The following is a 27,199-nucleotide window of genomic DNA, read 5'->3' on the forward strand; positions in this document are numbered from 1 at the left end:
ACACAACAGACAGATAGTTATAAATTAAGTTTATTTAGAAAATAATTATTTTTGGAAGTGCAACTTAATAGCTGCATCACATACACCTCTGCACTCCACTTGAGCACACAGAGGGACATTACCTTGATCAGATTTCAAAAAGAAGATGAACTCTTAATGAAACACTTGCTGAGGATGATTGTTGGGTTGCACAGAGATGCCTACAGTTCTATCCCATATGTTGCACATTTAATACAAAACTAGCAGCAACGGAGCAGAGCACAAAACACATGGATGCACATACAGTATGGCTATTAGCTTTGAACAACATCACCAGAAATGCAATGAAGCACAAGACCGCAGAATACAACCCAGTGTGGAGCCCGTTACAAACACTGATCATTTGAAATGAATACAACATCTTGGCACCGGTGAAGAGGATAACTTTGGCCCCCTGAACAAGTGTTGCATTCACTGACTTAACAAATGTGCAAACATTAATAGCTGCAACAAGTGCACTGCAGACTGGATTACACTTGGACAGAGGACAAACATATAAATAGCTTCTTGGTTGCAGAAACATTAGCATTACAGAGCTACATCAACATGTGCGTGAATTAAGTTCCCAACATTCGATTGGAAGTTGGCAAAATCGTCAGCTTGTTTTGAGAGTTAAACTTTGCAGTATGATAATGCTTGCACAGTGCAATTAATGACAGGAAGCTCCTTTAGCTATGAGTGTAAGCAATAGCATTCATTGACAGTGGATTCATGGCTTGGTTATGGCTTTTCAGCACCCACTGGCTTTGGACTGATACAGTAACCAATATTATCAGGTGGATCTGCTGTACTGTGCTTCTCTCAGTTACAGGTATTTACATCACGATCATTTGAATTGTTCAAGAGTATTCCGGAAAATATTTCAGTTCCCAGGCTGACGAGCTGTTGTACTTAGGCTTAGCAGGATTTGTGTATGTTATAAATTACCTCATGAGAAATTGTGCTATTACATTAGCATGGTATCTCTTAGTAAAGTTGTTGACCTTCTAACACTCATATTTTGTCCAGAGTTGGTTTTAATATAGTCAATAATCATTCATAAATAAAAAAAACATGCATGCATATATCACAATTACAAAAAACAAAAGACTCATTAAAATATATATATGTATATATATATATATAAACACAACTGAGATGCTGACTGCTTGGCAGCCTGTAAGTACTGTTAGTTTGTATTCTCTTTTGTAGTGATGGTCACAAGCTGCTTGGCTGCCTTGGCAATGTCATAAGCACATTGGATGACCTGCTGGGTGACCAGCTGCATGTCCGGTCCCGGGCAGCCCTCCGAGGGCAACGCCTTCCTGCACTCGCTCTGAAGCCGGTACGCACTCGAGGTCAACAAGCGCAGAGAGCCTCTCACAGTCTCTGAGCGCGGCTTCTGCAGAGGAAGGTTAAATATTTTAATACTGATGGAAAGTGTAAAAAAAAGAGGGGCAGTTCAGTGCAGATCCTTAAGAACCTTATGGATCTTTGACGGCAGAGGACCAACTATGGTATGTCCAACGTACCCGTTTCTTTTAACACACTTAAAACATGTATATTAACAACACAACAATATTCACATGAAGGGGAAATTCACTACACTTTGATGTCAGAAAAAAAATTCAAAAATAAAAACTAAGGAATAATAATAAAATAAGACCTGGTGGATTTGGAATTTGAAACTAAGGTATTTGTGCTTGTAATATCCTCAGAACAACACATTTAGATTTTTTTATTGCAGGGATAATAATTTGTTCTCTCAAAGTATCCTTTATACAGACATGTTTCCTTACCTTAGGAAAGAGAGCAGCCATTTCTGTTACAGCCACATGTATTCTTTCCGAGCAGGGTATGAAGCTGTGAGGGGAAGAGAGTAGTTGATTAGTTCAACATATTTTGAATATAAAACAAAATGATTAGCACTTATGTGTATCAGTCAACCAGAAGCTCTAACATGCAAGTCATATGACTATTAAGTATTTCCAGCAAACCATGCAATGCCATCTTAAACTTCAGGTTAACATGCTTTTAAACAGGAACTTTGGTGAGGAAAGACACTGTTATTTGGAAGCCTTTTTGTATTTCAGAATTATAGCCACACGGGAACAAAAACAACCTGTACAATATTTTCAATCAAATACTCTGCCTCCTCTTTCTTTAAATACAAGTCACTGCAGGGTGCAAGAATAATCTTTAACCAGCTGAAGCACCATCAAAGTCTGCGCTTCAGGAGAAAAAACTCAAATGTTTCAAATTCAACACTGTTATATCACATGGAGAGAGACAGCATGTTAGCAGGTGAGACAGGAAAGAAAGGGTGAGGTTGGAACTGCGTGAGGGAGAGAAAATGAAACTGTGCCTGGGAGGCAGGGACAGAGGCCAGAGTACCAGGAGGAAGGGTCAGGGGACCGAAGGCTGAGTGGCTGAAGGGGAGCGGGGGCCTTCTCGGCCCAAGGCACCAGAGTGCTGAAACATCCCAGACTGTGCCTAAGCCTGCGCACACCTTCCCGCTCACATGGTCTGCTCACAGGGGAAGGGACATCAAATGCACATCACAACAGTGGAGCAGAGTGGAAGTAAAAAGAGGGTGGAGAGTGAAGATGATAAACAAGAGGAAATGACAGGAGATAAACGCAGCTGAACAGAACTGAATAATGATGGATGTAAGAGGAACTTGGGGTTAAAAATGGAAGAAAGAGATTACAGATAAAAAACTGACAGTAAACTGATACAGAAAGATAAGCTTTCTCTTCAGACTCTGACCTGTCATGTTTGTTCTCCTGAGCAGCTCGCAGAAGCTCTTGGATGTTCTTGGTGATCTGCTCAGTTTTGCGAATGACGTCCTCTGTGCTGGGAAGTGTGGGGTCTGCCTCCATCTCTGCGTCTGCCAGCTCAGGAATGGAGCTGCCCTCACCCATCCAGCCGCTGCTCCTCAGCCTCACTCTCCTGCACAAACTACAGAGGGAAGTCCGGAACAAATCATCTCTACAGCCAAAATCCCTGCTTGTGTTTAGTCAGAAAAAAACACACAGCACATCCTTTCATTTGAACTGTATTTCCTAGTAAACAGCTCTTACCCTGATTCATCCATCTCGGAGTCATTGAACGTGTTGTCATAGTCACTTTCAGGCATGCTGCTTTGCTTCTCTAACTTCGATGCCTGGAGGGAAGAGAGATGTTGATGATATTGATGATGTGCCTCTCAAACAGAAACAGCTGTAGGGAAATCATGATTTCAATGCTTCATGTCAGATTTTTCAACAAAAGCATACATCTGTAATGTAGCTGTTCCTGTTTGCTGCGTGACAAACTGGAATATAAACAACAGAAAGCAGTGCAGATGACCCTGACTGAATTAAGCCAATAAAGCTGTGAAGCACATCATCCATTTGAAGCATTCATTCTGGGGTTAGTAAGAGAGTTCAGAATGTTTATTCACGTAAGTAGGCCATAACAGCTATAAGTAACTTTCCGCTCTTAACATTGACCTCATCTTCTTCTTGGATCACTCGTGATGATCAAATGTTTGTGGATGTATGAAAACCCCTGCAGTAGGGACTGTTTCACTTTGACAAATAACAAAACAATCAAACAAAAGCCAACACTGATAATAAGCAACACATGGCAAAAACATTACATCAGAACTGTGACACGCAAGCTTTACTTGTCCTCCAAACTAAAGGGTAGGAGACCCTAGAGAGTCTCTGTTTAAGGATCTGTATAGGAAGATGAGTTTATGAATTGAACCAAACCACATGCAACACAACCAATACCTGGACAATTGGATATCTACCTCATATTCAAACTTTTCTATGGAGGATTCAGGGAGATTTTCTGTAACTTTCTGCAGAATAACTCTTAGACTCAAAGCTACAGAGACAACAATGTACACTTGAAACTTGAATCAATCATGAATCTTTCCCTGCAGTACAAAATGCACAACACACATATGCCTGCTTCAGGGAATTTGTCTGTTACCCACATGTCTAAATTAAACTTCTTCCATGCCTTAACATGTTCTAGATCAGTGTTTGATTAATACTGGAGAAAGTGAGAGCATGCTGTTGGAAGTTTACTATACAAGGCAGCCAAGCATTTGTTAGACAGCAAACCGACAGGGGCTCCTCTTCTTTAAATGGAGTGTGTAAATAGAAAATCCTGATCATATCGACCACTCTAGAGGTAGACAATTCTCAGATAAATTTAACAATCTCACTCACTAAATACTCAGATTGTTCTTTCTTAGAACCGGGTTTTCTAAATTGAAGCAATACTGATGAACTTTCTGGTCAATCAGACTCTCTCAGCAAGGTCTGCTGTAGGTTTCTGGAGCAAAGGAAGAAAGTGATAAAAGTAGCAGGTGCTGTAGCTCCAGAGCAACTTTCTTCTCAACGTTGAGCTGCCAGGCAGAGATTTTGTCTTTACAAAACCACACAAATCCAGTAGTTTAGCTGTACAATGAAGGGCAGGTATCTGAATGTGGGGGCAGCTGGTGGAGGGGTGGCTCATGCAGCAGGGCAGATACGGAGCAGCATATGGAGGACAGAGGAAGGCAAGGGATACGATGCATCCCACGAGATGTAGACCGCGTGAGGATGTACTTAACCTTTGGAGCACTCTCGTCCCTCGGCCAGGAGAGGGTGGATGGAAATGAGGGGAGGGATGAAGATGTGGTCACAAAAGCGCCCTTTTCTGTCTGAAGACAGGGTTCAAACCACATTTAAAGGACACAGATGGCTTTGATAAAAAGAGAAACTTCTGTTTGAACTAACAAGTGAAATGATCAAGACTATAGTCCCAAAACTCTTCTTGAGCCAGTTGTTGCCTCAATGACTGCAGAATTGGAAGTGAAATATAAATTCTAGCTGTGCAATGACCAGCAGTTTAGGATTTGACACGAAATAAATTCTCTATAGACAACTTTTCTTGTATTTATCATCCCTCTATAATATTATCCAGTTGGTCTTAAAAAGAAATTGGGAAAAAAAATCATAACTGGCAATTAATCAACTGAAAACAAAGTACCAAAAAACTGACCCAAATTTAACTTCTATAACTATCTGATTTGGATTAATGAGAACACTCAAACAGATGAGAAGTAAAAATGAGTTTATAAAAAGTACCATGCATTACAAAAACACAGAGAACTTGTATGGTAGTTTTAATGCTTCATCAACATAAAACACAATACAAACCTTCAGAGTTTATCAAAATCACAGCATCCTGCATGTCCTTTCATGTACAAACAAGCAACACTCTAATAACAACAGACATATGTAGTCGTGAATATGTTTATGGACAAGATGACATGTGACTGGCAGTTTCCAAGTGCTCCTTTTGATGACTCTCTCTTTGATGTCAAAGAAAACCACCCAGTGACAAATGAGGAAGGAGAGACACTAAAGAGGACAGTTTGCAGACAGGGTGGAGAACATGAAGGGAAAGTCATGGAAAGAGGCCAGAGGAGAGGAAATGGCAGAGAAGAGCAGGGAACAGGTCTTACTTACATGAGGTGGGAAGGGTTGCAGGGTGGGGAGGGCCTCCTCAGGGTAAGGGGTTTCCCCTTTGGGGAGAAAGGGCTTCAGGCCTGAGCCGGTCTCATACATAGACATGGGCCGACTGGCCCGCGCAGACTGCCGGCGTTTCAGGGCTGAGGGGCTGGAGGGGTCGGGGTAGTCTGAAGAGCTGGGGACCTGATAGATATTGGTAGTGACCTGCCGCCTGAGAGAGGTGTTCTCGCTTTGCAGAGATTGCAGCTGGAAGAGATGGGCAGCAACACACTAAGAGGAGCTCTTAGCAAAGCAAGATATGTTCCCTGTTCTGATTGAAGCTACATTACGCTTAGAGAGTCTGCTACAGCCAGCATGCTTTGATTTCATTCTGCCAAGGTTTTCACACATCTGAGTAAAATCATGCTTTTAAATGTCAGAACCTGCCCTCAAACGGTTTTATTACCACTATATAGAAAGTTAAGTCACTAGTTATAGACTTCATCCAAACAGAACCCTGAGAACCAACTTTGTGATACTTTGTTTGCCATTGATATCAAGTTTGATCAGCTCTTAATGTGCTTAAAATAACAAGATTTTTTTTTTTCTTTTGGAGGGAAATTCTCCATGTCTAAAAAAATGCAAAGCAGGTGATAAGCAAGCAAAAGATAGATTCTTATGTAGGTAAGCAACACAGGTGCAGTTTTAGTTAAAGTTGGAGAGTAGAGACGGAATGTCTGAAAAATTGTAAGGTCAGGAAGCATCTGTGAATGAACAGAATCACAAAGATTTTGTTGCAGATGCAAAAGTTTGGGTGCAGAAAAACTGGCCTTAATTAATGACTTGACTTGCATTTAATGAGTCAGAAGAAAGTGAGAAGTATTGATCAGTGACTAACTACTACTATTAGGGGTTCAATCTGTCATTGGGTTTAAATAAAAGGAAACTACATTCACAATAAAGTGTACCTTTCCTATGCAGTGAAGCTACTACTATTATATCTCATGACAAGCCAAATGGAGATTTTTTTTCCTGTAACATCTGCATCCAAAAGTAGTCTTTTTTTTTTAGGAACTGTTTGACTAGTCAGTGGCACAACACTAAAAAACATCAGTATAAAAACAGTGCAGTATGCTACAGTGCTGTAGGGGTGGTCAAGTTTTCCAGAGCTGAAATAAAAACAACCTCAACACACACAAAAAACGATCAGTGGTAAAATTATAACAAATATAGCTGTAACATCCTGAAATAATCTGTTCATGCTAAGATGAAGCTCATTGCAAACATTTTTGCAGAATCTATAAAATCAGCAGTTTGATGTAACAGAATAAAAGCATTTGCTGAGTAGTATGCTTTCTAACAACTGTGACTACTCAAACAAAAACAGGTTTGAAAAAATAATCCAAAAACATTTTATGAAATAAACACAACATATGTGATGAAGCAAGGCACACACATACAATTTCAGTTAGTCAATACGAACTATGAAAGTTAAAAAATTCACTGTTAATTATGTCATGCTTTTTAAAAACATGCATGTTAGTAACATTAGAAACTAGCCTTAATTTATTACAAAAGGAGAGATCAAATGATACTGTTTTGGTTGTTAGCTGGAGAAACAAACAAAAGACAAAGGAAAAAGAAAAGAAAATCTCCAATTTCAAAATTCAAACATGCTGGCCTATACAGAGGGTGGACCAGCAGGGTGTCACAGCAGCATTATCTCTCTACAAAGCATTCCTTTTCAGATAGCTCGGCCTCCACTCCAGAGAGCGATTGCACTGGGCAGGAGAAGAGCTCTGCTGACCACTGTGGGCAACCCTCGGTCTGCCCCCCCACCCCCCCACCCCCCTGGGGTTAGTGATCATTTGGTTGGGATGTGGGGGATACCTTTTTTTGCATCAGCCGCAGCTCGTCGCTCAGGTTGTTGTTGGCTTTCATGAGGTGCTGGATCTTTGCTTCAGAGGCTGTAAGCGCGTGCTTCACCTCCAAGTACTCATGCATGGTTATGGGGCCGTCTGAGAGGTCAGAGTCCAGGCTCTGTCGGAGGTTTTGAAAAGGAAAAGTGAAGGCGCCTGCAGACAGACTTCGTCTGTCAGGGTTTGTTATTTGTGAAAGTGACCGTGTAATACCTTTGTCCTGTCTCCTTTACTGGAGGGGAGCTCTTGATCTGTGTCCTCATCAGACGCCACACTGTCATAGTCCGGCTGGTCATTGTCCTGACTGTCACTGCAATGCCGCACAGCCACGCTCTTCAAGATGAATTCAACATTGTCTAGAATAAAGAGGCACAAACTGACATTGTATATCTATGCCACGCTTCAGTGTCAGTCAGATCTTTGATTAAACCAAAACAAGATACAGACCTTTAGGGCTGGATACTAAGTTCCCTTGTTGTCTGCGCTTAGCATCACTTAATATGTCAATCACAAGTGTGGCAAATTCATGTGCGTTGAATCTTGCAAGTTTCTGTCGTCCCTGAGAAGGAAAAACAGAGTCACATCATTCAAACACATACATACTACATACATACAGAGGAGAACAAAAAAACACTTTGATTATGGGAGATGTGTTAAGCTGACTCGCCTGGTTTCTTGTTGAGGAATATTCTGGATTCACAGGAAGAAACGGCACCACAGTCGTCTCTGTCACCAGGGTGCTGTGATTCTGTGTAGCCAGCCACACTGCAAAAAGAAGAGATGGTGTGAGTAAAGCTGCAACTCTAGTGAAGGCTTCAATGCACCTGTGTGCTTTAAATGGATCATTTTACCTGCATCCGTCTCTCGTCTGTCCACCTCATCATACACGTCCATGGCCAGCTCCTCAAATAAATGATTACTCAGCTGCAAAATAATGAGGAAATTAAAATTAGTTAGTCTCAAGTCAAAGGCAGAAAAAGAGCTCAGCAACACAACTCTGCACAAATACTCACAGATTGCAGCTTCTTCTTTGCTGCCTTGGCCAGTTCTGATAAATCTAAACTGCTACAAACAGAAAAAAACAGTCGTTAACACCCTGCAGGTGAGTTGTTCAGTCAATGTACTGGAGACTTCAGTCTGAGAGATACTTACATGTTCCTTATCCATCAAAAGAGAGCAACAAAAAAATCAAATGGATGATTTAATATGATATCATAATGGCTGTCCTGCTTAATGGGAATAATATTTTAATTGAAATACAGAGCTTTTTTGTTTTTGTCAGCTGCTGCACAGAGTCTGTTTCCCCTCACAGATAATAGACTCTACAGCCAGCCAACAGCATGTTTGAACAGGCCTGAGAGCAGAAATACAACCAGCTCGCTCGGCTCACTTCGTCTGCTGGATTCAAGTCTTTAACAGAGACACAAATCACTTCATACTGAGTTGTAGTTCATGCTTTCTCACCTGTCAGCCATCTGTGGAACGATGAAGTGCTGCCCGTTTTTATGATCTGAAAGAGACAACATTTTTCAGGATGACTGCCAATTTAGTCATTAATATTTATGGGAAATTTAAACACTTTCCATTAAGCATGATTTAAGTGTAGTGCATGATCAATATTCACACAGAAGATTAAATGACATGCATAATTAAATTTGATCTGTTTGGAGTAATCATCAAACTCCAAATACACAAATGCGTGTTCCCTCTAAACACAGAGTCTTTCCAAACTCGCTCTCTACCTGGTTTCCTCCCGCATAGGTAGAATGCAAGTCGATCAGTTAGTTCATACTGGACCTCCACCAGTCTGTCTGCCAGGTCATGGTGGCCAGCTTCCCTGCAAAATGACACATTAAAACATCTCTATTCTCAAAGGGAGAATTGCCCATGATATTTTGTTTTTGATTATAAACGACAACAATGTCTAACTTTGCATAGTCGATGGGAGTTTTGCCGTTGCTGTCAGGGGCTCCAGGATCTGCCCCATAAACAGTTAACAGTTCAGCCTGAGATACTTGTCCTGCCTTTGCTGCTACATGCAATGGAGTGTTTCCTTTTTCCTAGAGGAGACATAGATTAAAAAAATAGATAAAGAGTTATGATCATAAATGAAAAAAAAAATAGAGATGACAGCTCTGGTTTTGTTTTGAGTGATTGGATCTTACAGGGTGGAAAAAATTAGCTTGTGCTCCCAGGGAAAGCAACCTCAAACATGTCTCGAGATTCCCAGTGCGTACACTTGAGTGAAGTTGCTGCAAAGAAAAAGAACATGTCACTAGACTGGCACGAAGAAGCTTAAAATGATTTTTTTTATTTTTATAAGAATTTTATAAGAATATGATTCAGTTTTCTCCTCACCTTGCTTAAATCCTTGGTTGTCGAGCTGTCATCCTCTCTGCAGGGCATGCGATGGACGAATGCCAGCATTTGATATTTGGCTCTTATAAACTCTGATTTGTTCGGGCTAAAATGAAACATGGAGGTTCAAACAGAAACACAGCAGGGATTGAATGAGTCAGCGGAAGATCAACAATCTACTTTTGTGTTTATGAAAATATAAATCCTAGTCAGTAGAAAGGATTTTGTCATTATTGTCACACAGTTATGACTCACTGCAGTTTGTCCTGAGGGTTGGCCTTGCGTTTCCCACTCATCACAGATGCAGGGTCCAGAAGAGAGTGCTCCCATATGGAGTTTGCACCGTTGCTGTATAATGTCTGGACCATCTAGGGTCAAATGACAGAAAAACAACTTTAAAATGTGTCACATTGATTCACATTGTATAACGCTGACTGGCTGCTAACAGTCCTCCTCCTGAACCAACATTTTCTATATTTAGACTAAATCAATACAGCTCGGTGGGATCTGATGAGAAACTGCCGACATCAGATTTATCTTGATGAGGACAGGAGCCGGCTGAGTTTAGAACTACGGGAATACTGAATGTGGGGTTGAACGGTGAAAAAGATTACATTTTTAAAACGGAAAATAGAAAGATGAGAAATGAGCATATATTTCCAGTGTTTTTGGTTAGGCTGATTACCTGTAGCTGTGTAGGAGGCCATGGTGTGTGCGTCAGGTGACGGACTTGGGAGCTGTGTCTGCCCAGACTCCGGTGAACACTACAGCACTCGTCACAAATCAAAACACCTCTGTTCACTGAGGCCCAGCGAGGATCTGAGAGGGAAACGACAACATTAATATCATAAAACAGTGAGCTAATGGATGAATCACAACTTAATACACATGTACTTGAAGGATACAATATTTTATCCAACTGATTTTACAACTTTGATTTCCTTTAGCCTACTTGGTCACATAGAAATGTCATGTCCTCTATGTTCAGCTCAAACTGACTAACAGGATACGATAAGTCTCTCCATCCTGCTTTCCCTTTTTTCTATGTTCCTCTCTGACATGATCCAAGGAGCTCTGACTTATGGTGTCTGTTGACACTCTACCTTTTCCTTATCATAACAGAATACTAAAAATGCTTAAAACAACAATAAGTAGACTCTACTTACTGTCTGTGACGCAAAACCCTGATACAACTTATTTTTGTGCCATAGAGCCCCATCATTGTAAGTTTACATCATTGAGTTTAAAAAGACATTGGTGAGCCACATAGTCATACAATCTGGTATTGTAGTTCATTCTGGGTCAATCCAAAACAGTCCCTCTGCCAGAAATATTGAGTACAGCACCAAATGGGTATCAATCCATGGCTGTCAAACACACTCCTGCTTGGGGCTGCATAATTAATCGTATTATCATCATTAGTGTAATAGGAACATTCTTAATAAACACATAACAAAAGCCTAAATTCATCACTATAAATAATAAAAAATCTTTGTGTAAGCAAACAATGCTTTCTCACTCAGGATGTGTACATTATGGTTTAAGGCTTTCACACCTTGTTGATGTGGTAAGACGCAGCTTGAGGCTAACTGTCTGCTCCCCTTAAAATTGGTTAGATTATTGGCATGTGTTCAGTGATGAAATAATTAAAATGCTTTCTGGATTTATTGTGGACCCAGGAGAAACTTGTCATAGACACAGGTTTTGTGAACAATATGAAGAACATCAGTTTAATCTAAAAACTGAGAATTATAGCTTGTATGCTTTTTTTTCTCTCTATTAATCACACTTTGTATTGTTATGGCATAATTGAACAATGGTATCACAAATCACAGATTTTTCTAACACCTTAAAGCTGCTGAAGTAACATGTTTGAAAGAAATGTACTTTTGTTTTTGAAGAGATTTATGTCTTCATTAAGAACAAATATGTTCAAGGCTGGGTTAGGGGGAAGAAGCAGGAAGTCCTGAGAGACAGATTAGCATTGTTGGTTTTGGTAATTTTGTTGAATTATTAGGAAAACACAGAATCATGTTAGCCTCATCCTGTAAAGCTTACTCAGAATCAGTTCCCAGCTAGAGACTAGTGGATGGTGATTAAGATGGTTATAGAGCAATCAGTCAATCTAGTGGTTCACAGTTTTTTTCTGCGGGTAGATCAAGACATTTTTACGCCCCCCTTCCCTTGACAATTGACAATAAAGTATAGACATATGTCAATATCTTTAAAAAAAAAACACTATCAAACACGATCTTTGCTAACAAACCCTGTTATCTTTAGAATGACTTAGAACATTGTGTGCTAAAGTGACAGAATGTCTAAATCAGTGTGCGGCATCAAACCACTTTTACAAAGCAAACAATAATAAGTGACACTGCAACATGCAACTCCCAAGTTTTCATGAGGGGGCGGTCCTCTGAGGTTTAGCCAAAAGAGAGGGATGACTCATCATAATGTCTTGTCTTTGTTTCAGTAGTTGTGATGTTTGGTGTTGATAAACTGTCGTCCTTGTTTACTTAGCAGTCAATTTACAGAATTGGTCATGCGGGTCATGCTTAGCTAGCAGTGCAGAACAGTGTGATATTTTTATTAAGCCTCCCACTGTCAAAGCCCCCCCCCAAACCATTGATTAATGTTTTTTATCACCAAATGCCCTCTGGATCACAAATCTCAAATCACATGCATCCAAACACAACCACACTAGATGGACGTAGAGTTATAAAAAGCCCTATGGACAATAACAAAGGAAGCATTTATGAGAGCTGAACTCTTTTTGAGACCAAATTTAGGTAATGCAAATTCAATCTATAACAGGAAGTGAGGACTAGCAGCTGAAGTTGAAGCACCCCTACCTTATTGTTGAGAAAAAGAGCAGCTTCCTCTTTTCATAGCATACATTAAAATCCCCTGATAAATGCTATCGAGAGTTTGAGCTGTGCATATTGAAGTAATGTATGTTAAAAACTGAGACATGGCACACTTACATGACACAGTAATGCACATGACTAAAATACATGTTTATTTAACCTTGACCTATTTCACACACTTCATCTGAGACAAATGTCACAGAGCTCTGTCGTCTCACAGAGACTCTTCTGACAGCAAAAACAACTCATGAAGAGGAATACTGTAAATGCATGTGGCACTCTGGAAGCCAATAAACTGTAAAGCAGATTGAAAGGCTGCTGGCTCTGTGACAGATCAGACAGTGAGGACTGTAAGTGTTTCAGCAGCAGCTGAGTTGGAGGAGGAACAGCTGCAGGAGTTGCTGGTCAAATTCCTGCACCTGGTCCCTTCGTTCCCAGAGTCTCCTTCTCTAACTTAACTTTTCACAGAGTCCGAAGAGATGGTGCTGACAGGCCTGTTTTACCCTTTCCTCGACAAGTGCTGCTAAATTTAATACCACATCTTGAAACTCTAAAAATATTCACACCCAACAACTGGTAGCAGTTGTATGGGAGGGCAATCCAGGCCAGCTGCTGTGGAGACCTGAGGGCTTTAACTAGCCTGAATGACATGATGAGAGACAAGGTACCATTACTGAATATTTGGAATACTTCTCACTGCTTTTTGAGCTTTTTCAAGCACAATATGAGTGAAAAAGTAAAAAATTCACATCTAAAGACAATGCATGTTCTATTGTTTAACATAAATCCCATATTCAATAAAAGATGGTCTCACAAAAGAGAAAAAACCTCTATTGCATTGAAAGTATGTGGTCAACTCACTCTGCATCCTGTTTTGCTTCCTTCCTGTGCCTGCTGAAAAACACCACGTCATTTCTGTATCAATGAGGCTTCTGAGAGCACTTCGAACACAATGCAACTTGTGCACAGTTAAGTTGGACTGTAGAAACACAATTCAGATTGTCTTTGAAACCCTGACACTTCTTAAAACGAACCACTTTCTGTCATATGATGTTAGGAGGCTTCTCCCAATCAATATAACAAATACAGGATTCAGTTGACTTGGTATTTCATCTGGGTTCATAAATCCAGCTTCTACAGTGACCACAGTCACTTTGTTCGAGTGTTGAAATTGGGTTAAGGGTGTCTTTTTTTTAAATTTTGCAATATGTTTTCACCAGTCAACAGTTTCCACGCCCGGCTTTTTCTCATAACCACAAACAACACTACTATGGTGACCCATATGTACTGGCTGTATTTGTCATTATGATGCAGTCATCGTAGATATATAGTATCCCTGGTTTGATCGAGACTACACAGCAGCTACTTCTGATCTAGGATGATATTTCATGATGGGCCAAAGTTCCCAGAAACGTCCGCATATCGAAGATATTATTTAGACATTTTACCCGATACCTGTGAGAAACCTGCTACAAAACCACTGTGAAATGTTACTGACACACCTCACAAATGCTGCCCTGATTATTTAAGGCAAGTATCACCGGATGGAAACAGTTAATAAGACAGCTGCTTCAGGTCTAATTGCATCCCCAACCCGGGGACCTGTCAGCAACAACTTGCTTGTCAAAACAACAGTTCACCCTGCAACCTAATTTACTGTAGAGAGGAAAGCAGCATGTGCAAGCAGTAGCACTAATAATCAGATTTAAGCAAACACAGTTTGGTGCAAAGCTTTGGATTACTGCCCCTTCAAGAATGAAACGTTAGTTGAAATAAAGGCAGCACTGCATGGATGAGTTAGCTTACCTGGGACACTGCAATCAGCGCACAGCTCCGTGTTTCGGAGACGTTTAGACATCCTCTATTCAGAAAGATCTGCCTTTAAAATGAGCAGACTATATTATGTCCCCTGCGTTAGGCTCACCATTGATCACTCTGTGGGGGTGCCTTCCGCATTAGCTAGACTTAGCTAATTAAAGAACAATCTAAACAACGACTTGCTGCCTCATTTAACTGTTGCTGGCCTTCCTGTTTTGGCTAAGCGTTACAACCATTATAACGCAACCCCCAAGAGTAAGGTACACTGCTGCCTGCCTTCAACTTAGCTGACTTAGCACCTGATTAGCTGACTAGCCCTCACCAGTTTGGTAGTTTACTCCTCAGTCTTTGGTAGACAGCAGACTAAACAGAGCTCGAGCAATCCCAGCGGCAGCTGAGACTTGCTGTGACGCACGCTGTGCCCAGTGCCCTGCCTTACAGGACGTAAACTTCTCCCCGAATCCTTAGAACTAGAAATATTTTGTCTCTTCGCTCCAAAATATGCCAATCGAGGCCCATGTTTTTTGAGACGCAAATTATAAACTGAATATTGGGTGGTCCTTACGGTGGCCCTTAAGTCCAAATCACAACGGCAAATCAGAAATCACAACGGCAAATCAGAAAACACAAAGGCAAAACAGAAAACACAGCGGCAAATCAAAAAACACAACGGCACCAGAAGAAGTAGGTACACTCAGTCCAATCAGTGACGAGTCATGTCCCTGGAGGGTAACTTCTTCTTCCAGTTTGGTTAATGCCGTTGTGTTTTCTGATTTGCCGTAGTGTTTTCTGATTTGCCGTTGTGTTTTCTGATATGCAGTTGTGATTTGCACTTCAGGGCCACCGTAGGTCCTGTTGGACAAAACAAATTTACAAAAGATGAAACACTTTTACAAAGTTGGAGACAAATTTAAATTTTGGAAAACATTTTTACATTTTATAAACCAAAGTTAGATTAGCAAAACACTTTTACCAAGTCCAAAACAAGTTTACATTTAAGGAAACAAATTTACAAAAGATGAAACACTTTTACAAAGTTGGAGACAATTTTACAAACGACAGAACCCTTTTACCGTTAAGTCCATAGACTGTAAATAAAAATGGACAGCGTTGCTCCGCCTTTTCCAATTGTACGGTTCTGAAGCCAAAAAATCACACTCCTGGGCGCAGCCATTGTGCAGCCAGAGCCTACGAAGCCACTGTAACGAGCTCCGCCCTACAGCGTAGCGTCACAAGACCTTTGAAGTTTCCCTCTACGGCAGCTGTGAATCAAAGCAAACATGGAAGTAAAACCTCGTTTTTTAAACTCTAATAACTAATGAAAAAGAAACTTTTCAGATAAAAGAGGCCTTGAACACAAAACAGTCAAATAATAACTACATATCACCACAGCATACGGATGTGAGAAACATTTGTACGACATGTATTTATTTTTTAAAGTTTGACTGCTCCCTCATTCAAATTAATGGGGAGACGGATTTTTTGACCTATACTGCAGCCAGTCATCAGGGGGCAGACACTCTGTTGAAAGCTTCACTTCCAGCCGAGTGAGATGCACCCCTGGTTAAGCCTGACTCTGTTTAGCCAAGTGTTCCATCGTTTGTAAAATTGTTTTCTTAAATGTAAATCTGTTTTGGCCTTGGTAAAAGGGTTTTGCTGATGTAATTTTGTTTTATAAAATGTAACAACTTTTTCCACAATGTAAATTCGTCTCCAAATTTGTAAAAGTGTTTCATCTTTTTAAATTTGTTTTGTCCTTCAGGGCCACCGTAGTACACATTAAAGTACTTCGTAGAGTTTATTGTAGGATAAGCCCGTTTTACACCTTACAGTCTGAACTGCGGGCTGAAAACATTTTAGAAACCAGGCAGTAGAGGTGAGCTTGATCTATGCACCGTTGTGACACGGCACCACAACAATACGCTCCAAAACTGAAAAAGAGACCACGCTTCATAGACTATCGTCATCTTTAGTACACCCTTTGTACACTTACATCATTATTTTATTGCTCACAAATTAGCGGGTAAATAAATGAATCAATATCGTCACACAACGGAGGTCAGCCTTGAGACAGTGTGGGTAGACTGGCCAGTAACTGGGTTAAACAATATATATATGCAATATATATGTATGCAGCCAGGCTCCAAGTATGTACTACAATAACACAACTTTATAAAAATAAATGTGTTTTGGGTATTCAGCTTTAAAGTACAAAGGACCGTTAACCGTTTGAGGTTGTACCGGGGGCCACAGTTCAGATTTTCAACCTCCCAGTCCGGAAACGTCAACACGTCAATACGTCAATGCGTCAACACGTCAATGCGTCAACACGTCGATCTCATCTCGATGTTATTTGCACAACAGTCGATATATGTGCTAGGTGACAAAACTTACATTTTCAACAGTTATCATATTATTTGAGGAATGAATCAGAAAGAAATCTCGTTCTTAAAATATGTATTTTCGTTCAAATGTAGTACAACCCCCCATGCGGACGAGTTGAATGGTTCCGTCCAACTGGAACCGTCTATTTTTTTTTTAAGCTTTGTTTGTTTTTCTAACTAATCATGCTTGTTTTATTTACTTAATACAATAATACTGATGCATTGAAATTATCCTTTTTTTAAAAAAGGGTCTATTGTAGAGATATAGGCGTTTATAAGATTCTGTGTCTGGTTGTAAACAGGACACCCCTAGTTTTATTTTGGCACTACTCCTCTCCTGCCACTTCCTTGTTCAAAAGTTTTATTAAGGGGAAGGCTTGGGGAAAAGTTGAGCACCGGTTTGGATGTTTCGACGTTTGTGTTGACTTATTTTATGGGCACAGGAAATGTTCATCATACATTTGGGCACACATGGCGTGTAAGTATCGCAGTTTAGTCCTATGGCTGTAGTAATCAGAGGCAGGCTAACCTTGCACTGAGCGGCTCCACAAAGAGGAAGATGTCCACGGCTAACGTTAGCGAAGACATCCGAGTGAAGTTCCCTCTGCACTCCGCAGTGTGGGAGAATGATTACAGGAGACTGGAGCAACAAATAACGTTACCACAGGTTGGTAAAACATTGACTACATCGCAAAGCTTCACTCTAAAGCCTGCTAGCTAGAAGAAGAGTGAGATGATAAATCTCTGTAGCCTCCCAGTTTAAGTAGGCCAGTCGTGTTGACAGATGCGTTACAGTGTCTCTAACACAGATTTGAGATAGATTTGTAGTTATTCACCCATCAACAGCTTTACTTTTTTACCCACAAGTTCTCTTTAAATATAAATTCATGAAGACGCCTTCTTCGTGTTGTTAATGAAAGGATTCTCAAACACAGCTGTGATATGACTAGATATGACAACATAGCAACAGCTTTACCAGGTAAATGTGTGTTTATGAGTTTACTTTGCAGACTGTCTTATCTAACCGGTTGTGTTATTAATGTTTCAAATCCATCCAATCATTGGTTAACCTCACAGTGTATACTGGGTGTTTTTTCTGTGTAGCTATTATAGTCCATGTTGTTATTGTGACAGTACAATGGTCACTAAAAACACATTTACGCAGTGGTGGACAAAGTACACAGCTTCATTACTTAAGTCAAAGTATAGATCCTCCTGGTCAAATATTACTCCAATAATAGTGAAAGTTGCTCTGTCAAATTATTACTTGATTTAAAGTCCTGAAGTACTTGCTTTTAAAAATACTTAAGTATTCAAAGTACTTTTTGAAATATCTGCAAATGTTGTATTTTCACAATACATGAGTGCAGTGAAGAATACATAGGAGTACATTCTGTTATATTATGTTTATTTAGAAACCATTACTTGAAATCTCTAAAAACTATACCATGAGATAAAAACAGACACTAAGTTACTCCAAGCACAGACAACTTAGTTTGAAATGTTCATCTGGAATGAAACAAATGTCAAGTACCTCAACATGCTTTCTTGGGTTGGACTGTGAATTTTTATGTTTGAGCAGAGTGGGAAACAGGGAGAACATTTCAAAACGATACGTATCATTCTTCATTTCAACCCCCCCCCCCCCCCCCCCCCCCCCCCCCCAGAAAGAGAAGGAAATTCCTGAGCTGACTTCAAAGCTAAAGTAGTGAGAAACTAGAGCATTGATAGAAATGTAGTGGAGTACAAAGTACAATAATTGTCTTCTAAATGTAGTGGAGTAAAAGTAATAAGTATCCCCAAGAAATAATACTCAAGTAAAGTACAGATACTCAAAAAAAGTACTTAAATACAGTACTCAAGTAAATTTACTCTGTTACTGTCCACCATTGCATTTACGTCAAAAGCATGACTCACAGGAACCCAACTTAATGCTTTGTCTTGTCAGTGTACCGAGCCCTGCTATCCTATATCATTAACAGTGATGACCTAAACTGTATGGTCTAAAACTATGACTGAGTAATGATGTCATCCCTGCAGTAACTATGCAGTCTTTGTGAGTGTCTTTATTGCAGTAGTCAAATACATTAATACAATTGTGTCTTTCTCCTTGATTTTCTTAGAGTGACGTAGAGGCTGTTGACCCCAGAGGTCGCACTCCTCTGCACCTGGCTGTGTCGCTTGGGCACCTGGAGTCAGTGAGGGTCCTACTTAGACATGGTGCTCAAGTGACCACAGAAAACTTCAACAATTGGACAGGTCAGTTTGAAGACAAAGAATGTCTGATCTTATGTATGTCTTGGATATTCTTTTAAAGGGTTTGAGAGTTGTGTGATCACTTAGAGACCCTCTCACTTCATCTGCTGTTAATGGGGCATATTGTGAAAATGTAACCTGACTCCTCTGACTGCAGCAAATAGTTTCACTTTCCTCTGTCATAACCATCACTGTTGAGGTTTTTTTTAATGGATGGTTGGCACTCCTGGGAAAGAGATCCTGTTCCTTTAAAAGGTTCAGTGGTTTGTAACGATTGTTTGCTCCTGTGCAGTTCTGCAGGAAGCAGTCAGCACAGGAGATCCAGAGATGGTTCAGTTGGTGCTTCAACGCAGAGACTACCTCAAAGCCTCCACTGCTCTGGGAGGAGTGCCTGAGCTGCTGGCAAAGATCCGAGAGGTTTTGCACCAAACATTTTGCTATCATGTTATTATTCATCTGTATATGTGCCTTGAAATATTGACAAAAAATTAAAAATATTGGCAAACAATTGCTGTTTTCCTCTTTTTCTGTACAGTCTCCAGACTTCTACATGGAAATGAAGTGGGAGTTCACCAGTTGGAGTAAGTTCTTTATGTGTATGTGTGCATAGTAACTGGTTTATGTTGGACAGGATGGTTTCCAGCAATGCCGTTTGCAAAAGAGGAAGTAATTTTCTTATGTTATTTTCTAGTTATTGCCTGCAGCTGAAAATTCAAACTAAATAAATAAGCATTGCCAGCCAAGAGGTTTAGTCAGGTCGTGCAGGAAAAACGACATACCTGCCTCTTGTTAGGTGAAGCTTTGGTTTCGTTTTAGCACTGAGTCACACTGTTTTCCATGTGCGCATGTTTTTCTTCCCACAATGGGACATTCATGTGCTGTTACTTCACAGTCCCTCTTCTGTCCCGGGTTTGTCCAAGTGATGTTTGTCGCATTTGGAAAAGTGGCGCCAGCCTGCGAGTGGATGCCACTCTCCTTGGCTTTGAAAACATGACATGGATCAGAGGGCGTAGAAGCTACATATTCAGAGGGGATGGTGAGATTTTTAATTCTTTTGAATGCAATAAAAAAAAAGGAGTTCTCTCTATGTTGTGCTATTTCTTTGAAAGTATCTAATTCAACCCTGACTGTATTTTTACAGATTCCTATGCAGAGTTGATGGAGGTAAACCATGACGATGAAGTAGTGGACACCGAACGCTTCAACATATCCCAAGAAATGGAGGATGTCACTCTGGAATCTATGCAGCCAGCTGAACAGGAAGTTGCCAAAAGGTTGACTACTCCTATTGTCAACACCTACCTGGACACCAAGGATATCGCTTTTGAGAGGCAAGAGTCACATCTTCTTTCAAGCATCAATGCTTACCTTTAAGTGAGCATGTTGTACCGACGTCAAGTGTTTATTAATATTAAAAATGGGAACAAAATGAACTAGGTATATTATATTAGTCAATAGTATAAGAAGACACACATCACATTATCATCATCACATTGTCTCATTAATCCTCAATATTCTAAATCCCAATTTTCTTTTCCTGCATGGGTCAAAATGTTTTCAACAAACATTTTTATTTGTGGCTGATATGATAAAATCTGCCTTATGGAAGCAGTGAAATGTATTATTTAGGAAAGTTTAAGAATAGAATGTAACAAAGCTAAGGTCTATAAAACAAGAGACCAATCCCAGATTAGTGCACATAATTAAAGTAGGGTTGATTGTGGATTTTAATTCTAATTATGTTTTTGTTCGTTTGGTTTCCCAGAAACAAGGCTGGGATTTGGGGCTGGAGGTCCGATAAAACCGAAATGGTCAACGGATTTGAAGCAAAGGTTCACAGAAGTTATACTTTCCCTTTTTAATTTAGCTAAAAAGAAGCACCACCAAAATGTGTGGATATTTACGATATAAGAATAAACACACTGTGTTTTTCTTCTCAGGTGTTTAGTGTGAACAATGTTAATGTGGTAATCAGGACAAGGACAGAGCATCTCACCGATGAGGAGAAAGCCAGGATAAAAAGTAAGTGAGATGTGTGATGTGATGAACAATGTAGATTTTTATTGTTTGAATACTGAAGCCGGCCTTTTTTGTCTACAGGTGAAAGGAACATTTTAGAGTCTCTGCTGGGGACGGTGGAGCAGCACATAAGTGCACAAGGGGTGAGACATGAATTCACTGATTATATGAAATCATGTATTTTTTTGCTTTCTGCTCGCTGATCTGGTATAACTGACATTTTAGGACCTGACTCTTGAGTTCGCAACTGCCACCAACCCCACTGCCATCACTCCAGATGAGTACTTTGATCCTGACTTTGACCTGGGGACCAGAGACATCGGGCGACCCATTGAACTCAGCATTCGAACACAGAAGTAGGAAAAACAGCTCACTGTACTCATGGTGTCGTGTTTATCTAAACTGAAGGAGTGAACACTGAGCTTTTTTCTGTGATCTTGTCTTGTACAGGTTCAAAGGTACATTGTGGATGAGTGAAGAACACCCTCTCTCTCTCGTGGAGCAGGTGACCCCCATCATTGACCTAATGGCTCGCACCAGTTCCCATTTTGCGCGGCTACGAGACTTTGTGACACTGAATTTTCCTCCTGGGTTTCCTGTGAAAATAGGTTTGGGAAATTTCTGTCACACTTTCCAGAAGCTACTTTCTCATTCACTGTCTGAAGTCTCCTTTTACATGTAATCTGTTATTTCATCCCTGGCAGAGATCCCACTGTTTCATGTGCTAAATGCCAGGATCACATTCGGTAACGTCAACAAATGCAGTACTGAAGAGGAGGCGAACCCGACGCCTGCGGCCACACCAACATCTTCAGGAGAAGAAGAGGAAGCTGCTGGTAAGAGTCAAGCCTGTTTAACCACAAATGTGACCTTATATCAAAATAGCAACACATTTACGATCTCTAAACTGCTTCTCTTTGCATTTTTATCTCTCTAGTCCTGCCTCTGTTTCAAGTGTGTCCTTCAGTGTTCGAGGTGCCTGCCAATTACCTTCGCCGGGGAGGCACCCGACACGCACCTGTTTCCAACAACGATGAGGAGCTTTTGCAGTATGCAATCCATCAGAGTCTCCTAGAGTCTCATAATATTCCAAGCCAGGTCTTAAACTTCATTACTTAATCGTTTCACCAACCCTCTGCTCCTATTCTACATTTTGCTGCAATTTGCTGCATCGTTGAAATCCTCTGGTGTTTGTGTCATTGCAGGAGAGGATGTTTGATGACGCTGATGGGGAATTCTCTGATATAATGCCAAGCAGTCAGAGTGACAGGTAGGGTTACACGTCAGAGTTGCTGGTATTGCAGTTACAATAGTACATGTGGTAAAAGGGACAGGGAAATGCTACATATTTGTCCTACTAGGGTTTGGATGCAGCTGTGTGTTTTCTTCTTGTATGTTGGCAGATCAGAGCTGGGATCTTACTTTCTCTTCTCAATGTCATTCCAGGAGTGTCCCAGAGGGGGTGCTAGTGGAATATGGAGACACCTCCAGCCCTGCCAGCTCCCTGTCTGCATCCAGTCCTGACTCAGAACTCCGCCTGGCCATGGAGCTCTCGCAGAGAGCTCAGATGGAAGAGGAGAAGATGAGGAAGCAGGAGGAAGAGGAGCTGGAAAGAATACTGCAGCTTTCGCTCACTGAGAAGTAATGGGAATAAGAGGGAATAATAATACAACTTTGTCCAGATGCAGACGCAACCACCACACCTCAATTTTCCTTCCTAACCACTTAAGTCATCTATGCAAACGCAGATTTCTTTCTGTAACAAACCATTCTTGCAATATCAAACTCTCGGTAACCAAGATTTTCCAAAAGGTATTTTTGGTAAGAGCATACTCCTTTATATATTTCTATCTCAGTATACTGTGTGTCTCCATCCTCAAGCTTAATTCTTGGACTCTGTTGCATAATTTTGGGGCGTTTCTTCTTTCAAACAATTTCTTTCTTTTATTTTCGAAAACAGAATCACAGCAGCAACCCATTTTCACATCCTGTCCGGAAAGGGGGGTCAAATCAGTGTATAAAGGTTTTATGAGCAAAAATGTTTGACTTTAAAGATGACTTCATATAGTGCCAGCACTCACCTCAGCTCCAGAGCTCTGTATGTTGTTATTTTCTTGGTACCTGTCGCCTCAGTCTCTCATATTTCGAGAGCTGGAACATAAACAACCTTGCATAATAATAGATAGCATAATAGAAAGCTCCTAGTACTGTGGGCCCAACGGTGTTTCCATGGTGAAGTCTTTCCTACAGTCACTTTGTTGTGAACCATGAGCACACGGAATCACAGAATTCTCAGGGTTCATATTTTACACATTGTCCCTTCACTTCGGAATTCATTTGTTAATCATTTATAAAGCCATCAGAAATTGTAGCCTGATAAATGTCTCTATGGAGAGACTCATGCATATCACTCTTTGCTATATTGACAATAAATTCAAAAGTTAAGTTCATTGAGTAAAACGTTCCTGTGGGAATCCTTGTGCTGGTGAATGTACTCTCTGCAGATGGGAAAAGCAAGTAGGTTATTATGAGGGAAAATGTAAATCGGCTGCATGGAATTGTTAGAGCTTTGCTGCAGTGAGGATGTTACTGAATATTTCACCAAGGGAAAAAAAGGACCTATTTTTATTAAAGCAACCTTGTATATTATCGCCTCAGTTCAGAAATGCAACAGCAGAGACTAGACTCTGGATTTTCAGCAGTTTTGTTAAGAAGTCACAAAAGCGGTGCTGCAGAGATTACCTAGATTCCTAAAAGCAATGTGTTAGCCTTTTGTAGCCATGAACAACTCCACACCTCCAAGCAGAAGAGGACAAGACAAAGCATGCTCGCCATTTGAAGGATATGTTTCTTCAGCATGTGCCAAGGGAAAAGCTTTGTCTTGGCAAGAGGTGGGGACAATTTTCTGTGGTGCCACTCAAACTTAATTTCTAAATATTTTTTTTAAGGTAGTTCAAAAACAAGCTAAAAGGCTTCAGTTGTACCCGTGTGACACTGAGTTACATGCATAACCACTAAAGCTGATTTCAGTGATCATCAACCACCTATTAGAAGTCTCTCTGGGATGCTGCATCTGTCTATCTGGAGCTTCAGCTTAAAACAAAGCCAATGACTGAACAGTTGACTTTAAAGAGGCTAGCTTTGGTTCATTTTATGCAGACCTTTGTACTGCACCGCTCCAGCTGCAAAGATTTTTTTTAAGTTTAAATTCTAAGAAAATGTGTTTGTTTTTAAATGTTGTGACTAAAATAAAAGCACTTTATTTCCATGAGGACTAAACATGACTTCATGTGCTTTAATGAACACAAGTTACTTTGTATTATTTATATATTTGAAACAAGAGGTTCCTTTTAGTTTGAGCTCAAGTTCCAACCTTTCGAAGACACTATAAAAATAAAATAATCTAGACATTCAAGTCCTAACATCTGCACTTTGGACATGGTTCATAATCTCTGTAATATAATAGTCATAATCTATCCAGTAGCGAAGCTGTATCTAAACACGTGAATGCAACTGAGCCATCTTCAGTGCTAGTAAGAGAGCTTTTTTTTACATAGTAAACTTACAGGATTCTGAGCTTTTGAAATGCCAGTGAGACAAACATACTTAAAACATTTTATTTAGAATAAGTTAAAATGAGACATAAAAAGTAAATACATTTAGAAAATGAATGTGCAGACTTAAAAAAATCACAGAAAAAGATTAGTGCTAACTCTGGTTCAACTGATGTACCACGAAAACTCTCCCTGTGCACATTCACATCAGTTTATTAAACAATTGCAGGCTTATTGACAAAATGTTCTCCAGATATGAAAATCAGGCACACAACCTCAAAAGCAAAATAGAAAAAAAAATTGCTGAATTTATTAAGACATAAAATCAGAAATGTGAATAATAAATCTTGCATCAGTGTGCCATAAATGTTAAAAAACAGTCATAAAGTTTCTAAGTCAAGTGATGTGCCACTACATGCATGCTGCCAGACCAGATAATGTACCTGAGAGCCAAAACTCAACTGGAGGAGTGATCACCATTCTACTTAAGTCATTTTCTTTTGATGGTGATGGTAGAGTGTTATCAAACACAGTATTTCTTGTAGGTGATGACTTTAAAGGAGCATGATTAACATGATTTTCATACTCATTGAACCATTCAGTGATGTGCTGGGCTCCGTTGGTTGCAGCATTTTCATCCTTGATACTACTCCCCTCAGGATAAAGATTTTATCTGGGAATACAGGACCACTTAAAGGAACCTCATATATGTGCTATACACTTTATGTCGAAGGGGACCATGTCAGCAATACTCCCCTCACAGCACAGAGGGGATACCAGATCCCATCACTGTGGTAGGGAGTTTGAGAATTTGGCAATGTGCCCAGTGATTGTCACCTTTAACATTTGAACCTTGATGTTGGTTTCTGCACCACTAAACTAATATAATAATAATAATAATAATAATAATAATAATAATAATAATAACTTTATTTATATAGCACCTTTAAATACAAATGTTTACAAAGTGCTTTGACAAACAAAGCATGGTTCAAATAACATAGCAAACATTTCAAACGACAGGGAGGAGGAACTTTAACAATGCAAAACAAAATGCAAAGCAAGAGGTTAAAAGGAATACACGTCAATTAAACAGAATGAAGTGGTGGGACTATAGACCAGTAAATCATTGCTGAGAGGTTTTTCAAAGATAAATAAATCAAATAAATAAATCAAAATAAATAAATCAAAATGGAAAAGTAAAAAATAAAAGCATTAACAGGACAATAAAATAGGTTTTTAGAATAAGAGGACATCACATCCTAATACAAAATTAGATAAAGTGTTCAGGATAAATTAGGAACATTAAAATAAAAAATGAAAAAAAACTTTTTTTAAAGGGATATAATAAAATTAATGGGAGTATATGCAGCTTATAGCTTAATTATGTAGTAGCCCACAGATTGTTCTTGCTCTCCATGGATGCAAATGCAATGATGAGCCCAAAATGTTGGGGTTCAAATTAGCCAAAATTTAAAATACACACAATATCCTTCAATATGCAGATAAATTAAATAAATATATTACATATTGACTAGGTACGCAGTAGTAAGAGCGAAACGACCTGCTTTCGTTAAACAGGAAAGTCATGTTATTATTTTTGCAGCCAGGGTGTCTGCAGCTGCAGGGAGCTATGGTGGCTCTCCCACAAGCCTGGAACTCTCTGCTGTAGCCGGTCGTTGCTCGGTGTCACTCCACACGGGGTGCACAACAGGTTTGTCTTGCAGTTTTTAGCTTCTCTGAGATTTTGAAGGCCAGTTTTTACCGGCGGGTCAGTGGTTTGTAGACACACACAGCCATGATGATCATCAACACTAGCAGCACTGCGAGGACACTCCCCAGCGTGACTGTGAGGACAAAAGCACAAGCCGATCAAAACCGGTAACAACACGTGAATAAAACACTGGTATTATTTGCTATGTCGTTCCGGTGTGGCGTTCAGGTAGTTGTCATGTTGAAATAAAGACAAAAGTTGAGTTAAAAGTCAAAGAACAACGTAATATTGGACGGGATAACAGTGTCAGCACGCGGGCCTTGAGGATTCATGCATAAATGAGTTTCCATCGTGTCTTACCTAAATTCTGCTTCTGTAGGACCACATAAGGCCTCTCGCCCAGCCTGGGGTCCTCTGTCTGCCCGCTTACTAACTCAATAAAATGCATCATTAGAGCTCCTGGGATGAGATTTGTCATCATAGTGGTGCAGCATCGATGTAGTATTAACACTGAACCCAGAGATGGCGCCTAACATGCCTCAAAAGTGAAGGAGAGTGATGATAATGGTGATGATGCTGAATGAGGATGAGGCTTCTTCCGGACTTCGGATCTGGGTCCTAAGGCCGCTGGGTAATTGCCTGTTGGCGCTCATGAACGAAATGGTTTGTTGATTATTTAATTAAAGGGCCAGTGTGTAATTAATGGAAGATTGTTCTGCAGTTAAAGTAGTCCATGAAATATAATATTCATAACAAGGCATTTGTTTTCAGTGGTTTGATCACCTGCAAATACAATT

The 27,199-nt window shown here is 40.1% G+C and overlaps 2 protein-coding genes across 6 annotated transcripts; one reads left to right on the forward strand and one right to left on the reverse strand.

The window, feature by feature from the left end:
- Positions 1-12: 12 nt before the first annotated feature.
- Positions 13-15,016, reverse strand: git2a (G protein-coupled receptor kinase interacting ArfGAP 2a). Of its 5 annotated transcripts, XM_034692984.1 has the most exons (20): positions 14,464-15,016; positions 10,476-10,609; positions 10,046-10,158; positions 9,791-9,896; positions 9,598-9,684; positions 9,362-9,492; positions 9,175-9,269; positions 8,897-8,942; positions 8,446-8,497; positions 8,284-8,356; positions 8,100-8,197; positions 7,880-7,991; positions 7,646-7,788; positions 7,404-7,553; positions 5,532-5,780; positions 4,631-4,720; positions 3,102-3,184; positions 2,788-2,979; positions 1,818-1,881; positions 13-1,420 (listed from the first exon to the last, which is right to left on the reverse strand). In XM_034692984.1, exons 1-20 carry the CDS (start codon positions 14,513-14,515, stop codon positions 1,208-1,210), a joined length of 2,283 nt encoding a protein of 760 aa, XP_034548875.1. In that variant the 5' UTR covers positions 14,516-15,016; the 3' UTR covers positions 13-1,207. The 5 variants fall into 5 exon arrangements, with proteins under 5 accessions (XP_034548875.1, XP_034548877.1, XP_034548876.1 ...); XM_034692986.1 differs by lacking the exon at positions 5,532-5,780; XM_034692985.1 differs by lacking the exon at positions 4,631-4,720 and having other exon boundaries at positions 14,464-15,014.
- A 1,317-nt stretch (positions 15,017-16,333) lies between these two features.
- ankrd13a (ankyrin repeat domain 13A) lies at positions 16,334-24,413 on the forward strand. The gene is made up of 15 exons (XM_034692990.1): positions 16,334-17,526; positions 18,983-19,118; positions 19,408-19,532; positions 19,651-19,696; positions 20,008-20,151; positions 20,257-20,446; positions 20,881-20,947; positions 21,056-21,137; positions 21,216-21,277; positions 21,360-21,490; positions 21,585-21,742; positions 21,839-21,970; positions 22,072-22,232; positions 22,340-22,404; positions 22,581-24,413. Exons 1-15 carry the CDS (start codon positions 17,419-17,421, stop codon positions 22,777-22,779), a joined length of 1,806 nt encoding a protein of 601 aa, XP_034548881.1. The 5' UTR covers positions 16,334-17,418; the 3' UTR covers positions 22,780-24,413.
- Positions 24,414-27,199: the final 2,786 nt, after the last annotated feature.

This window comes from Notolabrus celidotus, chromosome 9, assembly GCF_009762535.1.
Source record: "Notolabrus celidotus isolate fNotCel1 chromosome 9, fNotCel1.pri, whole genome shotgun sequence".
In the NCBI taxonomy this organism is placed as follows: Eukaryota; Metazoa; Chordata; class Actinopteri; order Labriformes; family Labridae; genus Notolabrus; species Notolabrus celidotus.